This window comes from Oncorhynchus clarkii, chromosome 21 (genome assembly GCF_045791955.1).
Source record: "Oncorhynchus clarkii lewisi isolate Uvic-CL-2024 chromosome 21, UVic_Ocla_1.0, whole genome shotgun sequence".
In the NCBI taxonomy this organism is placed as follows: Eukaryota; Metazoa; Chordata; class Actinopteri; order Salmoniformes; family Salmonidae; genus Oncorhynchus; species Oncorhynchus clarkii.
Window position 1 is genome coordinate 35,050,562 of NC_092167.1, and position 19,911 is coordinate 35,070,472.

At 45.7% G+C, this 19,911-nt stretch overlaps 1 protein-coding gene across 2 annotated transcripts in view; it reads left to right on the forward strand.

Annotated features, from left to right (window-relative positions):
• The first annotated feature begins 2,440 nt into the window (after window positions 1-2,440).
• LOC139378958 (neuralized-like protein 4) overlaps window positions 2,441-19,911 on the forward strand; it is a 33,921-nt gene continuing 16,450 nt past the window's right edge. Inside the window, exons 1-10 of one of the 2 annotated variants that reach the window (XM_071121599.1) lie at window positions 2,441-2,628; window positions 14,172-14,375; window positions 14,661-14,946; window positions 15,074-15,139; window positions 15,273-15,703; window positions 16,238-16,349; window positions 16,477-16,565; window positions 16,637-16,709; window positions 17,066-17,339; window positions 19,436-19,617. In XM_071121599.1, the coding sequence (XP_070977700.1) occupies window positions 2,464-2,628; window positions 14,172-14,375; window positions 14,661-14,946; window positions 15,074-15,139; window positions 15,273-15,703; window positions 16,238-16,349; window positions 16,477-16,565; window positions 16,637-16,709; window positions 17,066-17,339; window positions 19,436-19,617 (1,882 nt within the window). In that variant the 5' untranslated portion in view covers window positions 2,441-2,463. Of the gene's footprint in view, window positions 2,629-14,171; window positions 14,376-14,660; window positions 14,947-15,073; window positions 15,140-15,272; window positions 15,704-16,237; window positions 16,350-16,476; window positions 16,566-16,636; window positions 16,710-17,065; window positions 17,340-19,435; window positions 19,636-19,911 lie in introns of both variants that reach the window. The other variant, XM_071121598.1, reaches the window with a different exon arrangement.

Sequence of the window (19,911 nt, forward strand, 5' to 3'; positions counted from 1 at the left end):
CCTCTCAGATACAATGGCAATATAGTTCACAAGTCATCTCCTACTCATACATTGTCTGCCACCTGTTAAACAATCTACTACAAGCCTCTCCCCTCCCTGGGTGGGGACAGAATGTCCTGTAAGGAACACAGTGTTCCAGCTTGCCTGACGATAGCTCAATTTGTTTCTCACTTACACCCTGCTTACATACTAAAAAGGAACAGAAAGTCCTTGTTCTAATTCTTGACTAAAACTACACACATCAGATTTAGGTTTATGATTCTAATAAGTTTCATACAATCATACAGTGACAGGGTAGTATTCTGTTAGTTATAGTTCTACGTTAAAATGTATACATCATTTAGTCATTATTCATAAAATTCATAACACAGGCAGTGGCCATGTTTGAAAAGGATCAAAACCGTAATGTGTCATGGGTAAATTGTGACTGACTGAACTACAAATAATTATGAGTAGTTATTTACGATGGAAGATGATTTGTAGATCAGTCAGTCGGCAGTCGCTTGCACTGTCGGCTGCAATGTCTTACAAGACCAGTGACTCTTCTGTTTCACTACGCTCGCAGCGGGGTCTGTGTCACACCAAACCGCGGGAGTCACAGACCCCGGGAATCTTCAACTTCAGTTGATCTACCTCCACCCTTACCGCAATTCCAGTAATCACTCATTTCAATGGCACCCTGTTCCTGAGAACAAAGCAAGTAACAGGTCTTGTCCCCATTCTCTTGGCGTGGAGTGCCTGCTCTCTCTGGGTGGGAAAAGCTAATAATCACAAGTCTACTTCGGGTTATCTTCACCGATTCAACAGTACCCAACTCCTTTTTCACCCAATCTGATACCAAATTTAGGTCAGCCAAAAGACAGTGGTCCACTTTCTCCAAAAGTGTCACACCTACTGTACCAGATTCATATTTATCATGACTATCGGTGCAAGGCTCTTAACCACACTTGCCACCTCAGGTAATTTATTTCCATTATCTTCCAATTCACCTCCAGAGCTACTAGAGTACAGCTCATTCGGTTTGTACTGGCCGCCAATCTTCCTCTACACACTGTCTCCCTCGATGTTGCTAGCTTCATTGGATTCAAACTCGTAACCTACTTCCTTCCATCTCATTGACCCCAAGCCTGGAAATATACTTCCATTAGAATCCTTATCACTTTCACTGTGGGACTCCATGTTCCACGTGTCTCCATTCTTTTCCACTACTACTTTTCATTTATGTCTCTTGACCACCGTCCGCCATGCTCCCACTGCAAAAACTTGCAGTTGACTGCAGTCAAAGCTCTTCTACCCGCTTGACATAGAGATAAATAGTAATGGTGTATTTTTGTAGGCACTAAGTCCATCATGATTCATTAGACAAAGCTCATGGGGAAAATGAATGCCGTTTTTGGATAAACGTCAAAATATAGTGTGTGGTAACACAGGCTTAGCAAATCTTATACGTTTTGTTCTGAGATAATCTTCATCAGCTAACGTCACTCTTTGTGAATTGTGAATAATTTATGTTGTTACATTTTTTTTTAAAGCACAAAGGTTTCGTAATTCATAAAGGTTATGTTGACCTACTGTTATTATCTCCTAGAACAACACGTAGAAGATCTCCTAAACCTGTGTGAACGTCAGACCTTATTTTCTGTGTTTATTCCAAAACCCTATTCTTTGCCCATTCTTTTTTCCAATAGGGATCACTGAACGAACCTGAGGTAACTCATTTCCGGGTTTTAGGACTACAATATTGACATATAGTAAGGCGAGCTGGCGAGCTCTATTGCTGTGCATTATCATTACTGCCACCTGCTGTATTGGATGTCAAAACTCCATCCCTCCATGAGCCTCATGCGCCCTCTAGTGTTCCGTCTTGTAGTGTGCATGATCTCTGAAAGGGCCATCGAAATAGCGAAGGAAATATTTTTTCGGTGTAAAAATATTTTCTTCATAGCACAATTTTGGTGCAATTATTGCCATAACATAATTCATATCTTAATGCACAGCAATTAAAAAGGTCCCATTCGGTGAGCAAGGCATCTACTCATAACAACTTGGATTTGCAATAACCAGCTGACTCGCGCACTGCAACAATGTATTTATCTATATTTTAATGTCTATGTATTATTAATGAATAGTAAAATTGAAGCATAATGCATGCTTTATATAGTGTGCTGCTGAATGAACCATGTAGTTATATGAGCTTTTAATGCTTGGTTTCAAAGAGTTGAGGTATATGGCAGATGTATGCATATAAAACACTGCTCATTCTTGTAAATCTGTGATAAATGTTCTATTGATTGATTCTGCCTGGACAGAAAGTGGACCACACTGCCATAAAGCAATTTTGCTTACTTGACCTTCTGCCGTTAATCTTAAAAAATGTGGGCGCGTATTTCGATTTGGATTTAAAACCAGAGCTTTCATATTGTCGCAAACCCATGTGTCGCGAAGCACGCCGCCCCAGTGAAGATGGCGGCTGAGCTGCACCCGCGCAGCGGAAAACTGATCGGACTGTCGAATTCGAACAGAACCGCTCAGCGGAACCAACCAGTCCAAGAATTTAACCACGGGTTAGTTCTAAGCAGAGAGCCACTGAGGGACCGGGATGTATTCACCGTCCGTATTGACAAGAAGGTAAACATAGCTGTCACTTTCAGCTCGGTGGGGGAGAGAGATGGGAATGCGAGGAGAGAGTGCATCCCGTGCCAGTGGGACGGAGTCTCTCTGTTGTCCGCAGTGGTGCTCGTGTCTTATTCAGTCCTCGTTTGGGCGTGCGCAGTTTGACAATCAAGCAGTACAGTTTAGGTTTACTAGCGATCGTTTTAGCCATATCCTGTCCAAAATGTACTGCAACACATTTGCATTGGCACATTGACAACAACACTTGTTCAACACAATTAGCTAGCTAGCTAGCTCTGTGTGGTCCAGTCCATATACAGTGTATACTTTTTTTTACGAAGGTCAACTAGCGACATCTTCGCTACCAATTGCAAGGCTAACTTTACAGTAACGTTAGCTAATCTATAGCTAATGTTAGCCATACTAGAGATCTTTTCGTGTGTGGATCGAACCAGTAAGTGCCTCGCTCTGTCAAAACACGGGAACGTTAGCTTTCAACGGCTAACTAACTAGCTATTGCTAGCCAAATGAATGACATATTATTACCACGACCAACATTTAGCCTGATAGATTGACTACTGTATAGCAACGTTAGCTCGTTTAGTTAGCCATGAGTTTGCATGTTTGAAATGTAAGGTAGCGAGCTACTGTCGCTAGGTAACGTTAGCTATATCTCTAAGTTAGCTAACTAGCAACAGTCACTTGGTTGACTGCACACAGGCAGCAGCATTTTTCAGTTGTTGACGTCTAGCTAGTCACAGAGGTCTACCTACAGCTAGACGAGAGAAGCCAACTGGTTGAGTCAAGTTAACCTGACTCAACTTGACTCAACCAGTTGGCTTCTCTCGTCTAGCTGAAGGTAGACCTCTGTGACTAGGTAGGCCATATGTCAATACTGTGGTCTTGACCAAAGATATAGAACCCCATATGGTCTGGTCTTGATAAGCAAAATAAAGGCAAAGCAGATATCAGTTGTGTCCTAATTGGTGTATGGTCAACTCAAGACCAAAGTTGACAAAACAACTGACCCTGTGTCAGTGGTTAGGAGGAAACCTCACCCTACTCTGAATAGGCTCATTCCTAAAAAGCATAGCTGTAGTTTATCTGGATTATTGGGCCTCTTTGTGATACACATTGGTATCACTGCGTTTACACAGGCAGCCTAATTCTGATCTTTTTTCTCTAACTGATGTTTTGACCAATCAGATTAGATCTTTTGCCAATAATTTGGCAAAAACTCAATTGTGCTGCCTGCCTGTGTAAACATAGCCATTGGGCTTGTTCAAAGTGACTGATCTACAAATCACCTTGCATCATAAATAACTACTTATTATTATTTGTAGATCAATCAGTCACCATTTACCCACAATGTATAATGATTTGATGCTCTCCAACACGGCCAATGTTTTGAGCCAACCGTTAGTTACTGTTTCTGTTAAAAGGTCTGTCTGCCTATGCAACATTTAGACTTCTTATCTCTATGCACCTAGTTTGCCTGTTATCTAATTTTAGCGAAGATAGCCATGATAGTCGGTCTGCCGGCCCGTTGGTGACCCTCACACCTGTGGGTTTTTGGCAGAGGGCACTAGTACTGTCTCCTCCAATGCCATTTTAGCCCAACTGGGGTATCACACAGCTCAGTGAACATGTATAGAGGGCGTATCCTTCAACCACTTGTAATGCCACTCTAGAAATCACTAGCTTGTCACATGAATAATAAACTCGCACAACAAGCTTTCACATGAAGAGCATGGCTAACTAGATGGATAACATTAACAACAGATAGGCCTATATCTCTCCCGGCAGTGAGTTACCCATTTTCTCACTGGCGATAGTTTCATGGCCAGTATCATCTCATGTATCAAAGCTATAATGGACCACTATCCGTAATTGCATGACGGAAATCAATATCTGTGCTGTACAGTCAGTGCAACAAACTTGGCATTGTTGCTACAGTAATGCTATTTATAGACATTGATAGAGCTTGTGTCTTGTCCTGCAATCGGACAACAGGCAAATGCACCAAAACCAAGCTGCTAGATTGATATACGACAGCTTGTTCGGGGTGGAACATGATGGTGTTTGTTGGTAATAATGACAGTAGCATATTATGTGGGATGGTCGTTTGGTAAGCACTAGTGTAGTATGTGCCTGCCTCTCCCCCTGGCTGCTAGTCTTTGTAGTGTGTGTGTGTCAGAGAGAGATAAGGAGCAGCAGCAGCTTGTATTCACAGATGTGTTTGTGTATGCATTCGTTTGCAGATTTGTGTGAATGTGTGCTGGGGAGAGAGACCGAGAGATGGATGCAGCTTTTTAGTGTGTGAGAGAGGGTCTACATCAGATTTAGAATGTGCTTGCAAGGATGAATACCGCAATAACAGATGTGTTTTTCAGTATCACCAAATGTGTATGCCAAAGTCACCACATTTTGTGATACTGAAAATTACAACATCTGGCGTTACGGCATTCAGCTGACCTTTTTTACAAGGAGACGTGTGCGCCTAAGTTGAAAAATGTAGGCGCACAAAAATACATTTAGGAGCAGTGATGCTCCTAAATTAAGATTCCAGGTCCCAGAGCAAAATATTTAGGCACATATGTGAGTAGAATGTTTGCACTGTAGAGCCCTGCTCTAAATTGAATTCCTCTGCCTCAATTTACAGTATATTATTTACTCTTGGTCTGTCTTTAACTCAAATGTGAGTTTGTTGTTCACAGATTGTGCACTCTATTAGTGTTTGGTAGCATTGCCTTTAAATTGTTTAACTTGCGTCAAATGTTTCGGGTAGCCTTCCACAAGCTTCCCGCAATAAGTTGGGTGAATTTTGGCCCATTCCTCCTGACAGAGCTGGTGCCATAATTTTCTGGAATTTTCCAAGCTGTTTAAAGGCATAGTCAGTTTTGTGTATGTAAACAACTTCTGACAGAAATAATCTGTAAACAATTATTGGAAAAGTTTTAATGACGCCAACCTAAGTGTTGGCGTCATTAAAACTTTTCCGATAATTGTTTACAGATTATTTCACTGTATCACAATTCCAGTGGGTCAGAAGTTTACATACACTAAGTTGACTGTGCCTTTAACTTCTCTAGGGTAGGGGGCAGCATTTGGGATTTTGGATGAAAACCGTGCCCAAATTAAACTGCCTTCTACTCAGGCCCAGAAGATAGGATATGCATATAATTGGTAGATTTGGATAGAAAACACTCTAAAGTTTCCAAAACTGTAGGATTTTTTTGTTGTTGATGTAGTTTTCTATTCAATGCCATGATAGTATCCATTGATTTAGGACTCAAATTTCAGTTCCTATGCCTTCCACTAGATGTCAACAGTCTTTAGAAATGGTTTCAGGCTTGTATTCTGAAAAATGAAGGAGTAAGAGCAGTCTGAATGAGTGGACTCTGCCGTGTCACAGAGCTTTTTCATGCGCGCGACCGAGAGAGCGCCTTTCTTGTTTACCTTTTATATTGACAACGTTATTGTCTGGTTGAAATATTATCGATTATTTAGGCTAAAAACAACCTGAAGATTGAATATAAACATTGTTTGACATTTTCTATGAACTTTACGGATACAATTTGGATTTTTTTCTGCCCGTTGTGACTGCGTTTGAGCCTGTGGATTACTGAAGAAAACGAGCGAACAAAACAGAGGTTTTTGGAAATAGACTTTATCGAACAAAAGGAACGTCTTCTGAGTGCAAACTTATAAAGATCATCAAAGGTAAGTGATTCATTTTATCTATATTTCTGACTTGGCTGGTTACTGTTTGTAATGTTTGTAATGATTTGTCTGCGGGGCTATGTTCTCAAATAATTGTAAGGTATGCTTTTGCCGTAAAGCATTTTTAAAATCTGACACAGTGGTTGGATTCACAAGAAGTTCATCTTTAAACCTATGTAAAATAGGTGTATATTTTCTGAATTTTTATAATGAGTATTTCTGTATTTGAATTTGGCGCTCTGCAATCTCACTGGATGTTGGCCAGGTGGGACGCCAGCATCCCACATACCCTAGAGAGGTTAAACAGCTTGGAAAATTCCAGAAAATGATGTCATGGCTTTAGAAGCTTCTGATAGGCTAATTGACGTCAATTGGAGGTGTAGCTGTGGATGTATTTCAAGGCCTACCTTCAAACTCAGTGCCTCTTTGTTTGACATCATGGGAAAATCAAAAGAAATCAGCCAAGACCTCAGAAATTGTGTTTGTAGACCTCCACAAGTCTGGTTCATTTTTGGGGGCAATTTTGAAATGCCTGAAGGTACTACATTCATCTGTACAAACAATAGTATGCAAGTATAAACACCATGGGACCACGCAGCCGTCATACCGCTCAGGATGGAGACGCCTTCTGTCTCCTAGAGATGAATGTACTTTGGTGCGAAAAGTGCAAAACAATCCTAGAACAGCAGCAAAGGACCTCGTTAAGATGCTGGAGGAAACTGGTACAAAAGTATCTATATCTACAGTAAAACGAGTCCTATAATGACATCCTGAAAGGCCGCTCAGCAAGGAAGAAGCCATTGCTCCAAAACCGCCATTAAAAAAAACATACTACGGTTTGCAACTGCACATGGGGACAAGGATCGGACTTTTCAGAGAAATGTCCTTTGGTCTGATGAAACGAAAATAGAACAGTTTGGCCATAATGACCATCGTTATGTTTGGAGTAAAAAGGGGGAGGAGTGCAAGCCGAAGCATCATGTTGTGGGGGGTGCTTTGCTGCAGGAGGGACTGGTGCACCTCACACAATAGATGGCATCATGAGGGAGGGAAACAAATTATGTGGATATATTGAAGCAACATCTCAAGACATCAGTCAGGAAGTTAAAGCTTTGTCACAAATGGGTCTTCCAAATGGACAATGACCTTAAAGCATACTGCCAAAGTTGTGGCAAAATGGCTTAAGGACAACAAAGTCAAGGTATTGGAGTGGCCATCACAAAGCCCTGACCTCAATCCTATAGAACATTTGTGGGCAGAACTGAGAAGGCGTGTGTGAACAAGGAGGCCTACAAACATGACAGTTACACCAGCTCTGTCAGGAGGAATGGGCCAAAATTCACCCAATTTATTGTGGGAAGCTTGTGGAATGCTACCCAAAAAGTTTGACCCAAGTTTAACAATTTAAAGGCAATGCTTCCAAATACTAATTTTAGTGTATGTAAACTTCTGACCCACTGGGAATGTGATGAAAGAACTAAAAGCTGAAATAAATCATTCTCTCTACTATTATTCTGACATTTCACATTCTTATAATAAAGTGGTGATCCTAACTGACCTAAGACAGGGAATTTATTACTAGGATTAAATGTCAGGAATTGTGAAATACTGAGTTTAAATGCATTTGGCTAAGGTGCATGTAAACTTCAGATTTCAACTGTACATACATACATACATGCATACATACACAGTAACTTTCAAAAGTTTGGACACAACTACTCATTCAAGGGTTTTCCTTTATTTTTACTGTTTTCAACTTTGTAGAATAGTAGTGAAGACATCGAAACTATGGAATAGCACATATGGAATCATGTAGTAATCCAAAAAAGTGTTAAACAAAATATATTTTATATTCGTCAAAGTTGCCACCCTTTACCTTGATGACAGCTTTGCTCACTCTTGGCATTCTCTCAACCAACTTCACTTGGAACGCTTTTCCAACAGTCTTGAAGAAGTTCCCACATATGCTGAGCACTTGTTGGCTGCTTTTCCTTCACTTTGCGGTGCAACCCATCTCCAAACTATCTCAATTGGGTTGAGGTCGGGTGATTGGGGAGTCCAGGTCTTCTGATGCAGCACCATCACTCTCCTTGGTCAATTAGCCCTTACACAGCCTGGAGGTGTTTTGGGTCATTGTCCTGTTGGAAAAACAAATGACAGTCCCACTATGCGCAAACAGATGGGATGGCGTATCGCTGCAGAATGCTGCGGTAGCCATGCTGGTTATGTGTGCCTTGAATTCTAAATAATCAGACGGTGTCACCAGCAAAGCACGACACATGCAGAGATCTCGCTTCTCATTGCTTATTTGAGCTGTTCTTGCCATAATATGGACTTGGTCTTTTACCAAATAGGGCTATCTTCTGTATGCCAACACAACTGATTGGCTCAAAACGCATTAAGAAGGAAAGAAATTCCACAAATGAACAACGCACACCTGTTAATTGAAATGCGTTCCAGGTGACTGCCTCATGAAGCTGGTTGAGAGAATGCCAACAGTGTGCAAATGTTATGGTGAGTGAATGAGGACCCAAAAGCGAACTAACTTAAACAGAGCTTCTTTAATAACCAAACATAGGTAGGCTCAGATAGACCGGCAGATTCCGACAGGACAGGACAAGGTTACAGCAAACATGACGATAGTCTGGCTCAGGCATGAAACACAAACAAGAATCCGACAAGGACAGGAACAGAAACAGAGAGAGATATAGGGACCTAATCAGAGGGAAAAAGGGAACAGGTGGGAAACGGGGTGAATGGGTAGTTAGAGGAGACAAGGAACAGCTGGGAGAAAGCGGGGGAGAAAAGGTAACCTAACAACGACCAGCAGAGGGAGACAGGGTGAAGGGAAAGGACAGAGACAAGACACAACATGACAGTACCCCCCCACTCACCGAGCGCCTCCTGGCGCACTCGAGGAGGAAACCTGGCGGCAACGGAGGAAATCCTCGATCAGCGCACGGTCCAGCACGTCCCGAGAGGGAACCCAACTCCTCTCCTCAGGACCGTACCCCTCCCAATCGACAAGGTACTGGTGACCACGGCCCCGAGGACGCATGTCCAAAATCCTGCGGACCCTGTAGATGGGTGCGCCCTCGACAAGGATGGGGGGGGGGGGGGGGGGGAAGACGAGCGGGGGCGCGAAGAACGGGCTTAATACAGGAGACATGGAAGACCGGGTGGACGCGACGAAGGTATCGCGGAAGAAGAAGTCGAACTGCGACAGGATTAATGACCCGAGAAATACGGAACGGACCAATGAACCGCGGGGTCAACTTGCGAGAAGCCGTCTTAAGGGGAAGGTTCTGAGTGGAGAGCCAAACTCTCTGACCGCGACAATATCTAGGACTCTTAGTTCTACGCTTATTAGCAGCCCTCACAGTCTGCGCCCTATAACGGCAAAGTGCAGACCTGACCCTCTTCCAGGTGCGCTCGCAACGTTGGACAAAAGCCTGAGCGGAGGGGACGCTGGACTCGGCGAACTGAGATGAGAACAGCGGAGGCTGGTACCCGAGGCTACTCTGAAAAGGAGATAGCCCGGTCGCAGACGAAGGAAGCGAGTTGTGGGCGTATTCTGCCCAGGGGAGCTGTTCTGACCAAGACGCAGGGTTGCGAAAAGAAAGACTGCGTAAGATGCGACCAATAGTCTGATTGGCCCGTTCTGCTTGACCGTTAGACTGGGGGTGAAAGCCGGAAGAGAGACTGACGGAAGCCCCAATCAAACGGCAAAACTCCCTCCAAAATTGAGACGTGAATTGCGAATGGAAGCAAGCGTACCCCGAACGCCAGGGTGGCCGGCTAACTTGGCAGAGTGAGCCCACTGAAGAACGGCCAGACGAGTAGGAACGGGAACGAAAAGAAGGTTCCTAGGACAAGCGCGCGGCGACGGAGTGTGAGTGAGCGCTTGTTTTACCTGCCTCTCAATTCCCCAGACAGTCAACCCGACAACACGCCCCTCAGGGAGAATCCCCTCGGGGTCAGTGGAGGCTACTGAAGAACTGAAGAGACGAGACAAAGCATCAGGCTTGGTGTTCTTAGAGCCCGGACGATAAGAAATCACGAACTCGAAACGAGCGAAAAACAGCGCCCAACGCGCCTGACGCGCATTAAGTCGTTTGGCAGAACGGATGTACTCAAGGTTCCTATGGTCAGTCCAAACGACAAAAGGAACGGTCGCCCCCTCCAACCACTGTCGCCATTCGCCTAGGGCTAACCGGATGGCGAGCAGTTCGCGGTTACCCACATCATAGTTACGTTCCGACGGCGACAGGCGATGAGAAAAATACGCGCATGGGTGGACCTTGTCGTCAGAGAGGGAGCGCTGAGAAAGAATGGCTCCCACGCCCACCTCTGACGCGTCAACCTCGACAACGAACTGTCTAGAGACGTCAGGTGTAACAAGGATAGGAGCGGATGTAAAACGATTCTTGAGGAGATCAAAAGCTCCCTGGGCGGAAACGGACCACTTAAAGCACGTCTTGACAGAAGTAAGGGCTGTGAGAGGAGCTGCCACCTGACCGAAATTACGGATGAAACGACGATAGAAGTTCGCGAAGCCGAGAAAGCGCTGCAGCTCGACGCGTGACTTAGGGACGGGCCAATCAATGACAGCTTGGACCTTAGCGGGATCCATCTTAATGCCTTCAGCGGAAATAACAGAACCGAGAAATGTGACGGAGGAGGCATGAAAAGTGCACTTCTCAGCCTTCACAAAAAGACAATTCTCTAAAAGGCGCTGGAGGACACGTCGAACGTGCTGAACATGAATCTGGAGTGACGGTGAAAAAATCAGGATATCGTCAAGGTAAACGAAAACAAAGATGTTCAGCATGTCTCTCAGGACATCATTGACTAATGCCTGAAAGACAGCTGGAGCGTTAGCGAGGCCGAAAGGAAGAACCCGGTATTCAAAGTGCCCTAACGGAGTGTTAAACGCCGTCTTCCACTCGTCCCCCTCCCTGATGCGCACGAGATGGTAAGCGTTACGAAGGTCCAACTTAGTGAAAAACCTGGCTCCCTGCAGGATCTCGAAGGCTGAAGACATAAGAGGAAGCGGATAACGATTCTTCACTGTTATGTCATTCAGCCCTCGATAATCTATGCAGGGGCGCAGAGACCCGTCCTTCTTCTTGACAAAAAAAAACCCCGCTCCGGCGGGAGAGGAGGAGGGGACTATGGTACCGGCGTCAAGAGCTACAGACAAATAATCTTCGAGAGCCTTACGTTCGGGAGCCGACAGAGAGTATAGTCTACCCCGGGGGGGGGTGGTTCCCGGAAGGAGATCAATACTACAATCATACGACCGGTGTGGAGGAAGAGAGGTGGCCCTGGACCGACTGAACACCGTGCGCAGATCGTGATATTCCTCCGGCACCCCTGTCAAATCACCAGGCTCCTCCTGTGAAGAAGAGACAGAGGAAACAGGAGGGATAGCAGACATTAAACATTTCACATGACAAGAGACGTTCCAGGAGAGGATAGAATTACTAGACCAATTAATGGAAGGATTATGACAAACTAGCCAGGGATGGCCCAAAACAACAGGTGTAAAAGGTGAACGAAAAATTAAAAAAGAAATGGTTTCACTATGATTACCAGAAACAGTGAGGGTTAAAGGTAGCGTCTCACGCTGAATCCTGGGGAGAGGACTACCATCCAGGGCGAACAAGGCCGTGGGCTCCTTTAACTGTCTGAGAGGAATGTCATGTTCCCGAGCCCAGGTCTCGTCCATAAAACAGCCCTCCGCCCCAGAGTCTATTAAGGCACTGCAGGAAGCTGACGAACCGGTCCAGCGTAGATGGACCGACAAGGTAGTGCAGGATCTTGAAGGAGAGACAGGAGTAGTAGCGCTCACCAGTAGCCCTCCGCTTACTGACGAGCTCTGGCCTTTTACTGGACATGAAGTGACAAAATGACCAGCGGAACCGCAATAGAGACAGAGGCGGTTGGTGATTCTCCGTTCCCTCTCCTTAGTCGAGATGCGGATACCTCCCAGCTGCATGGGCTCAGCACCCGAGCCGGCAGAGGAAGATGGTAGTGATGCGGAGAGGGGGGCGACGGAGAGCGCGAGCTCCTTTCCACGAGCTCGGTGACGAAGATCAACCCGTCGCTCAATGCGAATAGCGAGTTCAATCAAGGAATCCACGCTGGAAGGAACCTCCCGGGAGAGAATCTCATCCTTTACCTCTGCGCGGAGACCCTCCAGAAGACGAGCGAGCAAGGCCGGCTCGTTCCAGCCACTGGAGACAGCAAGAGTGCGAAACTCAATAGAGTAGTCTGTTATGGATCGATTGCCTTGACATAGGGAAGACAGGGCCCTGGAAGCCTCCTCCCCAAAAACAGATCGATCAAAAACCCGTATCATCTCCTCCTTAAAGTCCTGATACTGGTTAGTACACTCAGCCCTTGCCTCCCAGATTGCCGTGCCCCACTCACGAGCCCGTCCAATAAGGAGAGATATGACGTAGGCGACACGAGCAGTGCTCCTGGAGTAAGTGTTGGGCTGGAGAGAAAACACAATATCACACTGGGTGAGGAACGAGCGGCATTCAGTGGGCTCCCCAGAGTAACACGGCGGGTTATTGATTCTGGGCTCCGGAGATTCGAAAGCCCTGGAAGTGGCCGGTGGATCGAGGCGGAGATGGTGAACCTGTTCTGTGAGGTTGGAGACTTGGGTGGCCAGGGTCTCAACGGCATGTCGAGCAGCAGACACTTCCTGCTCGTGTCTGCCTAGCATCGCTCCCTGGATCCCGACGGCTGAGTGGAGAGGATCCGAAGTCGCTGGGTCCATTCTTGGTCGGATTCTTCTGTTATGGTGAGTGAATGAGGACCCAAAAGCGAACTAACTTAAACAGAGCTTCTTTAATAACCAAACATAGGTAGGCTCAGATAGACCGGCAGATTCCGACAGGACAGGACAAGGTTACAGCAAACATGACGATAGTCTGGCTCAGGCATGAAACACAAACAAGAATCCGACAAGGACAGGAACAGAAACAGAGAGAGATATAGGGACCTAATCAGAGGGAAAAAGGGAACAGGTGGGAAACGGGGTGAATGGGTAGTTAGAGGAGACAAGGAACAGCTGGGAGAAAGCGGGGGAGAAAAGGTAACCTAACAACGACCAGCAGAGGGAGACAGGGTGAAGGGAAAGGACAGAGACAAGACACAACATGACAGCAAAGCTGTCAAGACAAAGGGTGGCTACTTTGAAGAATCTCAAATATTAAATATTTTGATTTGTTAAACACTTTTGGTTACTACATAATTCCATATGTGTTATTTCATAGTTTTGATGTCTTGACTTATTCTACAATGTAGACAATAGTAAAAATAAAGAAAAACCCTTGAATGACTTAGGTGTGTCCAAACTTTTATGGTACTGTATATATGCTAATACCAAAGGAATAAGGAAATAAGAATTGCAATATTTTATTTGGAATAACATTGGAAGGCTATACTTAAGCAATATGGCCCAAGGAGGTGTGATATATGGCTAATATACCACGGCTAAGGGCAATTCTTATGCACGACACAGCGCGGAGTTCCTGGAAACAGCCCTTAGCTGGGGTATATTTGCTATATCACAAACCCCCGAGGTGCCTTAGTTTATAATAGCAATGTTTACCAACGTTATTAGAACAGTAAAAATAACTTTTGTCATACCCGTGGTATACGGTCTGATATACTACGACTGTCAGCCAATCATCATTCAGGGCTTGTACCACCCAGTTTATAAAATGTATTGTACATTACTGACTAGATCTAAAAAAAAAAGGGACATGAAAATAAATAGATGAACTAGAAGCCTAAATAAATGTCACTTTCTTCTGTAGGTGAACTCATGGAGCGGCTCCGTAGAGATTGGGGTGACTGCTCTGGACCCGGCTTGTCTCGATTTCCCCAGCAGCGCTACGGGTCTGAAGGGAGGCTCCTGGATCGTCTCTGGCTGCTCAGTCCTACGCGACGGCCGCTCCGTTCTCGAGGAGTACGGCCGTGACCTTGACCAGCTGGCCGAGGGCGACCGCGTGGGCATACAGGTAAGTAGGCTAGTGGTTAAGAGAGGCGAACCAGTGGCCGGAAGGTCACTACCGGTTCAAGCCCTGCGCCGGGCACTGAATTGGTAACAGGAGGGGTACTGGTCACTGAGCCTTGCCGTTGTGTCCTTGAGGAAGGCACTCAATCTCTACAATTGCTCTCCATCCAGGGGGGCTGCTCTATGGCTGACCCTGTGCCACTCAGCTCTGTGTGTGTATTTGGGAAGATTGAGATGTCTTTCTCTAAAAATTGAATATTGCTATTCTTATTTCTGTCCTCCTATTCAGCGGAGCGCCCGTGGCGAGCTCCACCTGTGGGTGAACGGGCATGACTGTGGTGCAGCTGCCAGCGGTCTCCCGACGCGCCTCTGGGCGGTGGTGGACCTCTACGGCAAGTGTACGCAAGTGACGGTGGTGAGCTGCGAGCCGCCCTCCTCGATGGAGAGAGATACGGAGAGGGAGACGGTGGAGGGGCATGAGGAGGTGGTGGTGTGCGGGGTCCGGGAGGGAGACACCGAGGATCTGACGTCAGTGGTGAACCTGGCAGCAGCGACAAACGGGACGACAGAGGAAGGTAGGAGTTGTTTTTGTTTGCAATGTTTATGTGTTAAAAGATAGGGTTCATTGTGTGAAAGGTTGTAGAAGTGTAAATAAGGGAAAGACTGACTCCTGTCTTTCTCACTCTTGTTCCTTTATCTCAGTGCCGGAGCTCCCTCCTATTCACAACCGACCTGACAAGTTCCCCAACAACATAGAGCCTGAAACGGGTACGAAAATAAAACTCCCCAAGTCTCTACCTGAATATCTATTACATTTGGTCAATGATGCCACATTATTGACTGTCTCCCTTTCTTTCCATTTCTCTCTTTTCTGTCTTTCTTTCTTTCTCTCCCCCTGTAGCTCTGACGGAGCACCAGCTCTTTGACGTGTTCAACAATGCCATCGTGTCCCTTTACCGCTCAGAGGACGAGGGCGGAGGAGGACGAGACCTGGGGGGAGGAACAGGGACAGACTCTGGGACAGGAGGTAGAGGGGACAGGGGGAGCAGCAGCGGCGGGGGAGCTGTCAACAGTAACAGTAGTAACAGTGACAGCGGGGCCGGGACCGGCAATACCGGAAGCACCAATAACAGCCCCGCAGGAGGGGCGGGACTTGGGGCAGTGACGGGCGGGATGATGACCAATGACGCGCTGCTGTTCCATGAGAAGTGCGGTACGCTGATCAAGCTGAGCAACAACAACAAGACGGCGGAGAGGCGGAGGCCGCTGGATGAGTTCAACAACGGCGTGGTCATGACCAACCGGCCGCTCCGACACAACGAGATGTTTGAGGTGCGGCCAATGACTGGCTCCAATACTGAGATGTGAATGCTTTGAATGACAAAGCGCGGGGTTTAGAGAAAAGAATAAAGAATACACGTGCTGTCATATTAATGATAAAACGCATGTATAGCTGACACCCGCTGTCCTACCTGTTTACAAAATGTTTATCTGTTCGGTCGGCGGGGTGAAGAGTCGCCATTTTGCTATTACATCACAATTTAAGGCTGCTCCTCTTCATATGATAAAGCTGGAGGCTTCAGATTAGCCAATTCATATTCATGATGTTACTGCCACAGGCTGTGAATAGATAATTGCATTTGAATCTGCTGGATTGCAGCTTGATATGAATAACATATTGTAAATTGGAAAATTGGTGAATGTTTCTATATTCTGGAGGATACAGGGTGAGAGAATTCACTAGACACCAAAAGGACTGAAGCTGGGAGGGACTGCCTAAACTTGTCCAATAACAAACGCTTACTTACGTTTTCTGTTGTCGCAAAACGCTTTGAGTGAATACGCCCCTGGTTTGTGTTGCCACAGATCCGTATAGATAAGCTGGTGGACAAGTGGTCGGGGTCGATTGAGATCGGCGTGACAACACACAACCCCAACAACCTGGACTACCCTGCCACAATGACAAATCTGCGCTCAGGTATGTAACACACACACACAGAACGGCAAGATGTATTATTCTGTGTGCAGTTTTTTGTGGAATAAATCATGTTACAGTACATATTAAGTTCATGCAACGTGTGTGTGTGTGTTTCTTGCCTTCCCAGGTACAATCATGATGAGTGGCTGTGGGATCCTGACTAACGGCAAGGGGACCCGTCGGGAGTACTGTGAATTCAGCCTAGACGAACTGCAGGTCAGTACCACACACACACACACACACAACCTAACAGAGACACACAGCCTAATGCCTTATGTGTCTTCCAGGAAGGGGATCACATAGGCCTGATGCACAAGGCCAGCGGAGCTCTTCACTTCTACATCAATGGCATCGACCAAGGTGAGAGTGACACGCCAGGAGCATCCGTCAATGTAATGAGGGATTGAATGACTGTAGCGTGGCGTTGGAGGGATAGTCACTTAGTGCTCGTCCATTGGTATAGTATTAACTGTGCGGCGACCTAAGGAGAGACAAACCATGAAGCGAAAATGCATTAAATATTTTATTTCATAACCATTTCAACAATGTGTATTTTTATGTTTTTCATACTCGTTGTTATGTGATGTATTGCTTACATAATTGTCATGCAGTGCTGATTTTTGCCCTGTACAATGTAAAAATCATGGTCGAAATGTATACAAATCATTATCATATTTCATCAATGACCTCAATTTGACCTCTGACCCTGCCCCTAGGCGTGGCGGCGGCCCAGACACCTCCCATGGTCTACGGAGTGGTTGACCTCTACGGCATGGCGGTCAAGGTGACCATCGTCCACAATCACAACCACAGCGACCGGCTGCGTCGCAACAACGCCATAATGCGGGCGCTGTCCCCCGACGTGGGCCGCCCCCGGCCCGCCCTCTCCCTCACCTCCGACCCTGACGCCACTGACCGCCTCCTCTTCCACACCAACTGTGGGCAAAAGGCGGCCATCATCAGTGAAGGCAGGACTGCTCTTCGCCCTCAGTACGTAACCATGGCTTTGTTCCAAACAATATTATTACCAACTGTCTGTAAGATTCAAATGGTCAGTTTACGGCCCTTTCTGTATTTGTAGAAAAGGACCAGTTCGACTCCGTAGACAGTTTAGGATAAGGATATAATTTTCAACATCAGAAATACAGATATTTGGTTTCTCTATAAATAATTATTGATGATGGTGCTCTCCTATTACTCTCACAGGTCAAAAATAGGAGCTATTCTTATGTGATGACCTCTGACCCTGCCTCCTAGGCGTGGCAACATCGTTGCAGTCCATTACCAACTCAATGACGACATTGTGCTTGCTCTTTGGGGTCTAGGCCAGGCTACTGTAAAAGTACTTTTTGACTCTAGCTGATGTTAAAGGGCCTTTATCAATAATGATGTGTATGTATGTACAGTGCCTTGCGAAAGTATTCGCCCCCCTTGAACTTTGCGACCTTTTGCCACATTTCAGGCTTCAAACATAAATATATAAAACTGTATTTTTTTGTGAAGAATCAACAACAAGTGGGACACAATCATGAAGTGAAACGACATTTATTGGATATTTCAAACTTTTTTAACAAATCAAAAACTGAAAAATTGGGCGTGCAAAATTATTCAGCCCCCTTAAGTTAATACTTTGTAGCGCCACCTTTTGCTGTGATTACAGCTGTAAGTCGCTTGGGGTATGTCTCTATCAGTTTTGCACATCGAGAGACTGACATTTTTTCCCATTCCTCCTTGCAAAACAGCTCGAGCTCAGTGAGGTTGGATGGAGAGCATTTGTGAACAGCAGTTTTCAGTTCTTTCCACAGATTCTCGATTGGATTCAGGTCTGGACTTTGACTTGGCCATTCTAACACCTGGATATGTTTATTTTTGAACCATTCCATTGTAGATTTTGCTTTATGTTTTGGATCATTGTCTTGTTGGAAGACAAATCTCCGTCCCAGTCTCAGGTCTTTTGCAGACTCCATCAGGTTTTCTTCCAGAATGGTCCTGTATTTGGCTCCATCCATCTTCCCATCAATTTTAACCATCTTCCCTGTCCCTGCTGAAGAAAAGCAGGCCCAAACCATGATGCTGCCACCACCATGTTTGACAGTGGGGATGGTGTGTTCAGCTGTGTTGCTTTTACGCCAAACATAACGTTTTGCATTGTTGCCAAAATGTTAAATTTTGGTTTAATCTGACCAGAGCACCTTCTTCCACATGTTTGGTGTGTCTCCCAGGTGGCTTGTGGCAAACTTTAAACAACACTTTTTATGGATATCTTTAAGAAATGGCTTTCTTCTTGCCACTCTTCCATAAAGGCCAGATTTGTGCAATATACGACTGATTGTTGTCCTATGGACAGAGTCTCCCACCTCAGCTGTAGATCTCTGCAGTTCATCCAGAGTGATCATGGGCCTCTTGGCTGCATCTCTGATCAGTCTTCTCCTTGTATGAGCTGAAAGTTTAGAGGGACGGCCAGGTCTTGGTAGATTTGCAGTGGTCTGATACTCCTTCCATTTCAATATTATCGCTTGCACAGTGCTCCTTGGGATGTTTAAAGCTTGGGAAATATTTTTGTATCCAAATCCGGCTTTAAACTTCTTCACAACAGTATCTCGGACCTGCCTGGTGTGTTCCTTGTTCTTCATGATGCTCTCTGCGCTTTTAACGGACCTCTGAGACTATCACAGTGCAGGTGCATTTATACGGAGACTTGATTACACACAGGTGGATTGTATTTATCATCATTAGTCATTTAGGTCAACATTGGATCATTCAGAGATCCTCACTGAACTTCTGGAGAGAGTTTGCTGCACTGAAAGTAAAGGGGCTGAATAATTTTGCACTGCCAATTTTTCAGTTTTTGATTTGTTAAAAAAGTTTGAAATATCCAATAAATGTCGTTCCACTTCATGATTGTGTCCCACTTGTTGTTGATTCTTCACAAAAAAATACAGTTTTATATCTTTATGTTTGAAGCCTGAAATGTGGCAAAAGGTCGCAAAGTTCAAGGGGGCCGAATACTTTCGCAAGGCACTGTATGTAGGTGACATGCCGTATACAATATATTGCTAAATAGATGTGAATTTTTCCTTGGGCAGTGCGACGGACGACTTCAACCACGGCGTGGTCCTGAGTGGCCGCCCGCTGCGCTCCAACGAGGTGTTCCAGGTGCGCATCGACAAGATGGTGGACAAGTGGGCGGGCTCCATTGAGATTGGCGTGACCACGCACAACCCCGCCTACCTGCAGCTGCCCTCCACCATGACCAACCTGCGCTCAGGTAATACCAACCAATCAGGTAATACCATCCTCTTACCCCTAGACACCCCAGCTAATACCAACCTCTTACCCCAGCTAATACCAACATCTTACCCCAGCTAATACCAACCTCTTACCCCAGATAATACCGACCTCTTACCCCTAGACACCCCAGATAATACCGACCTCTTACCCCTAGACACCCCAGATATTACCAACCTCTTACCCCTAGACACCCCAGATAATACCATCCTCTTACCCCTAGACACCCCCAAATAATACCATCCTCTTACCCCTAGACACCCCAGATAATACC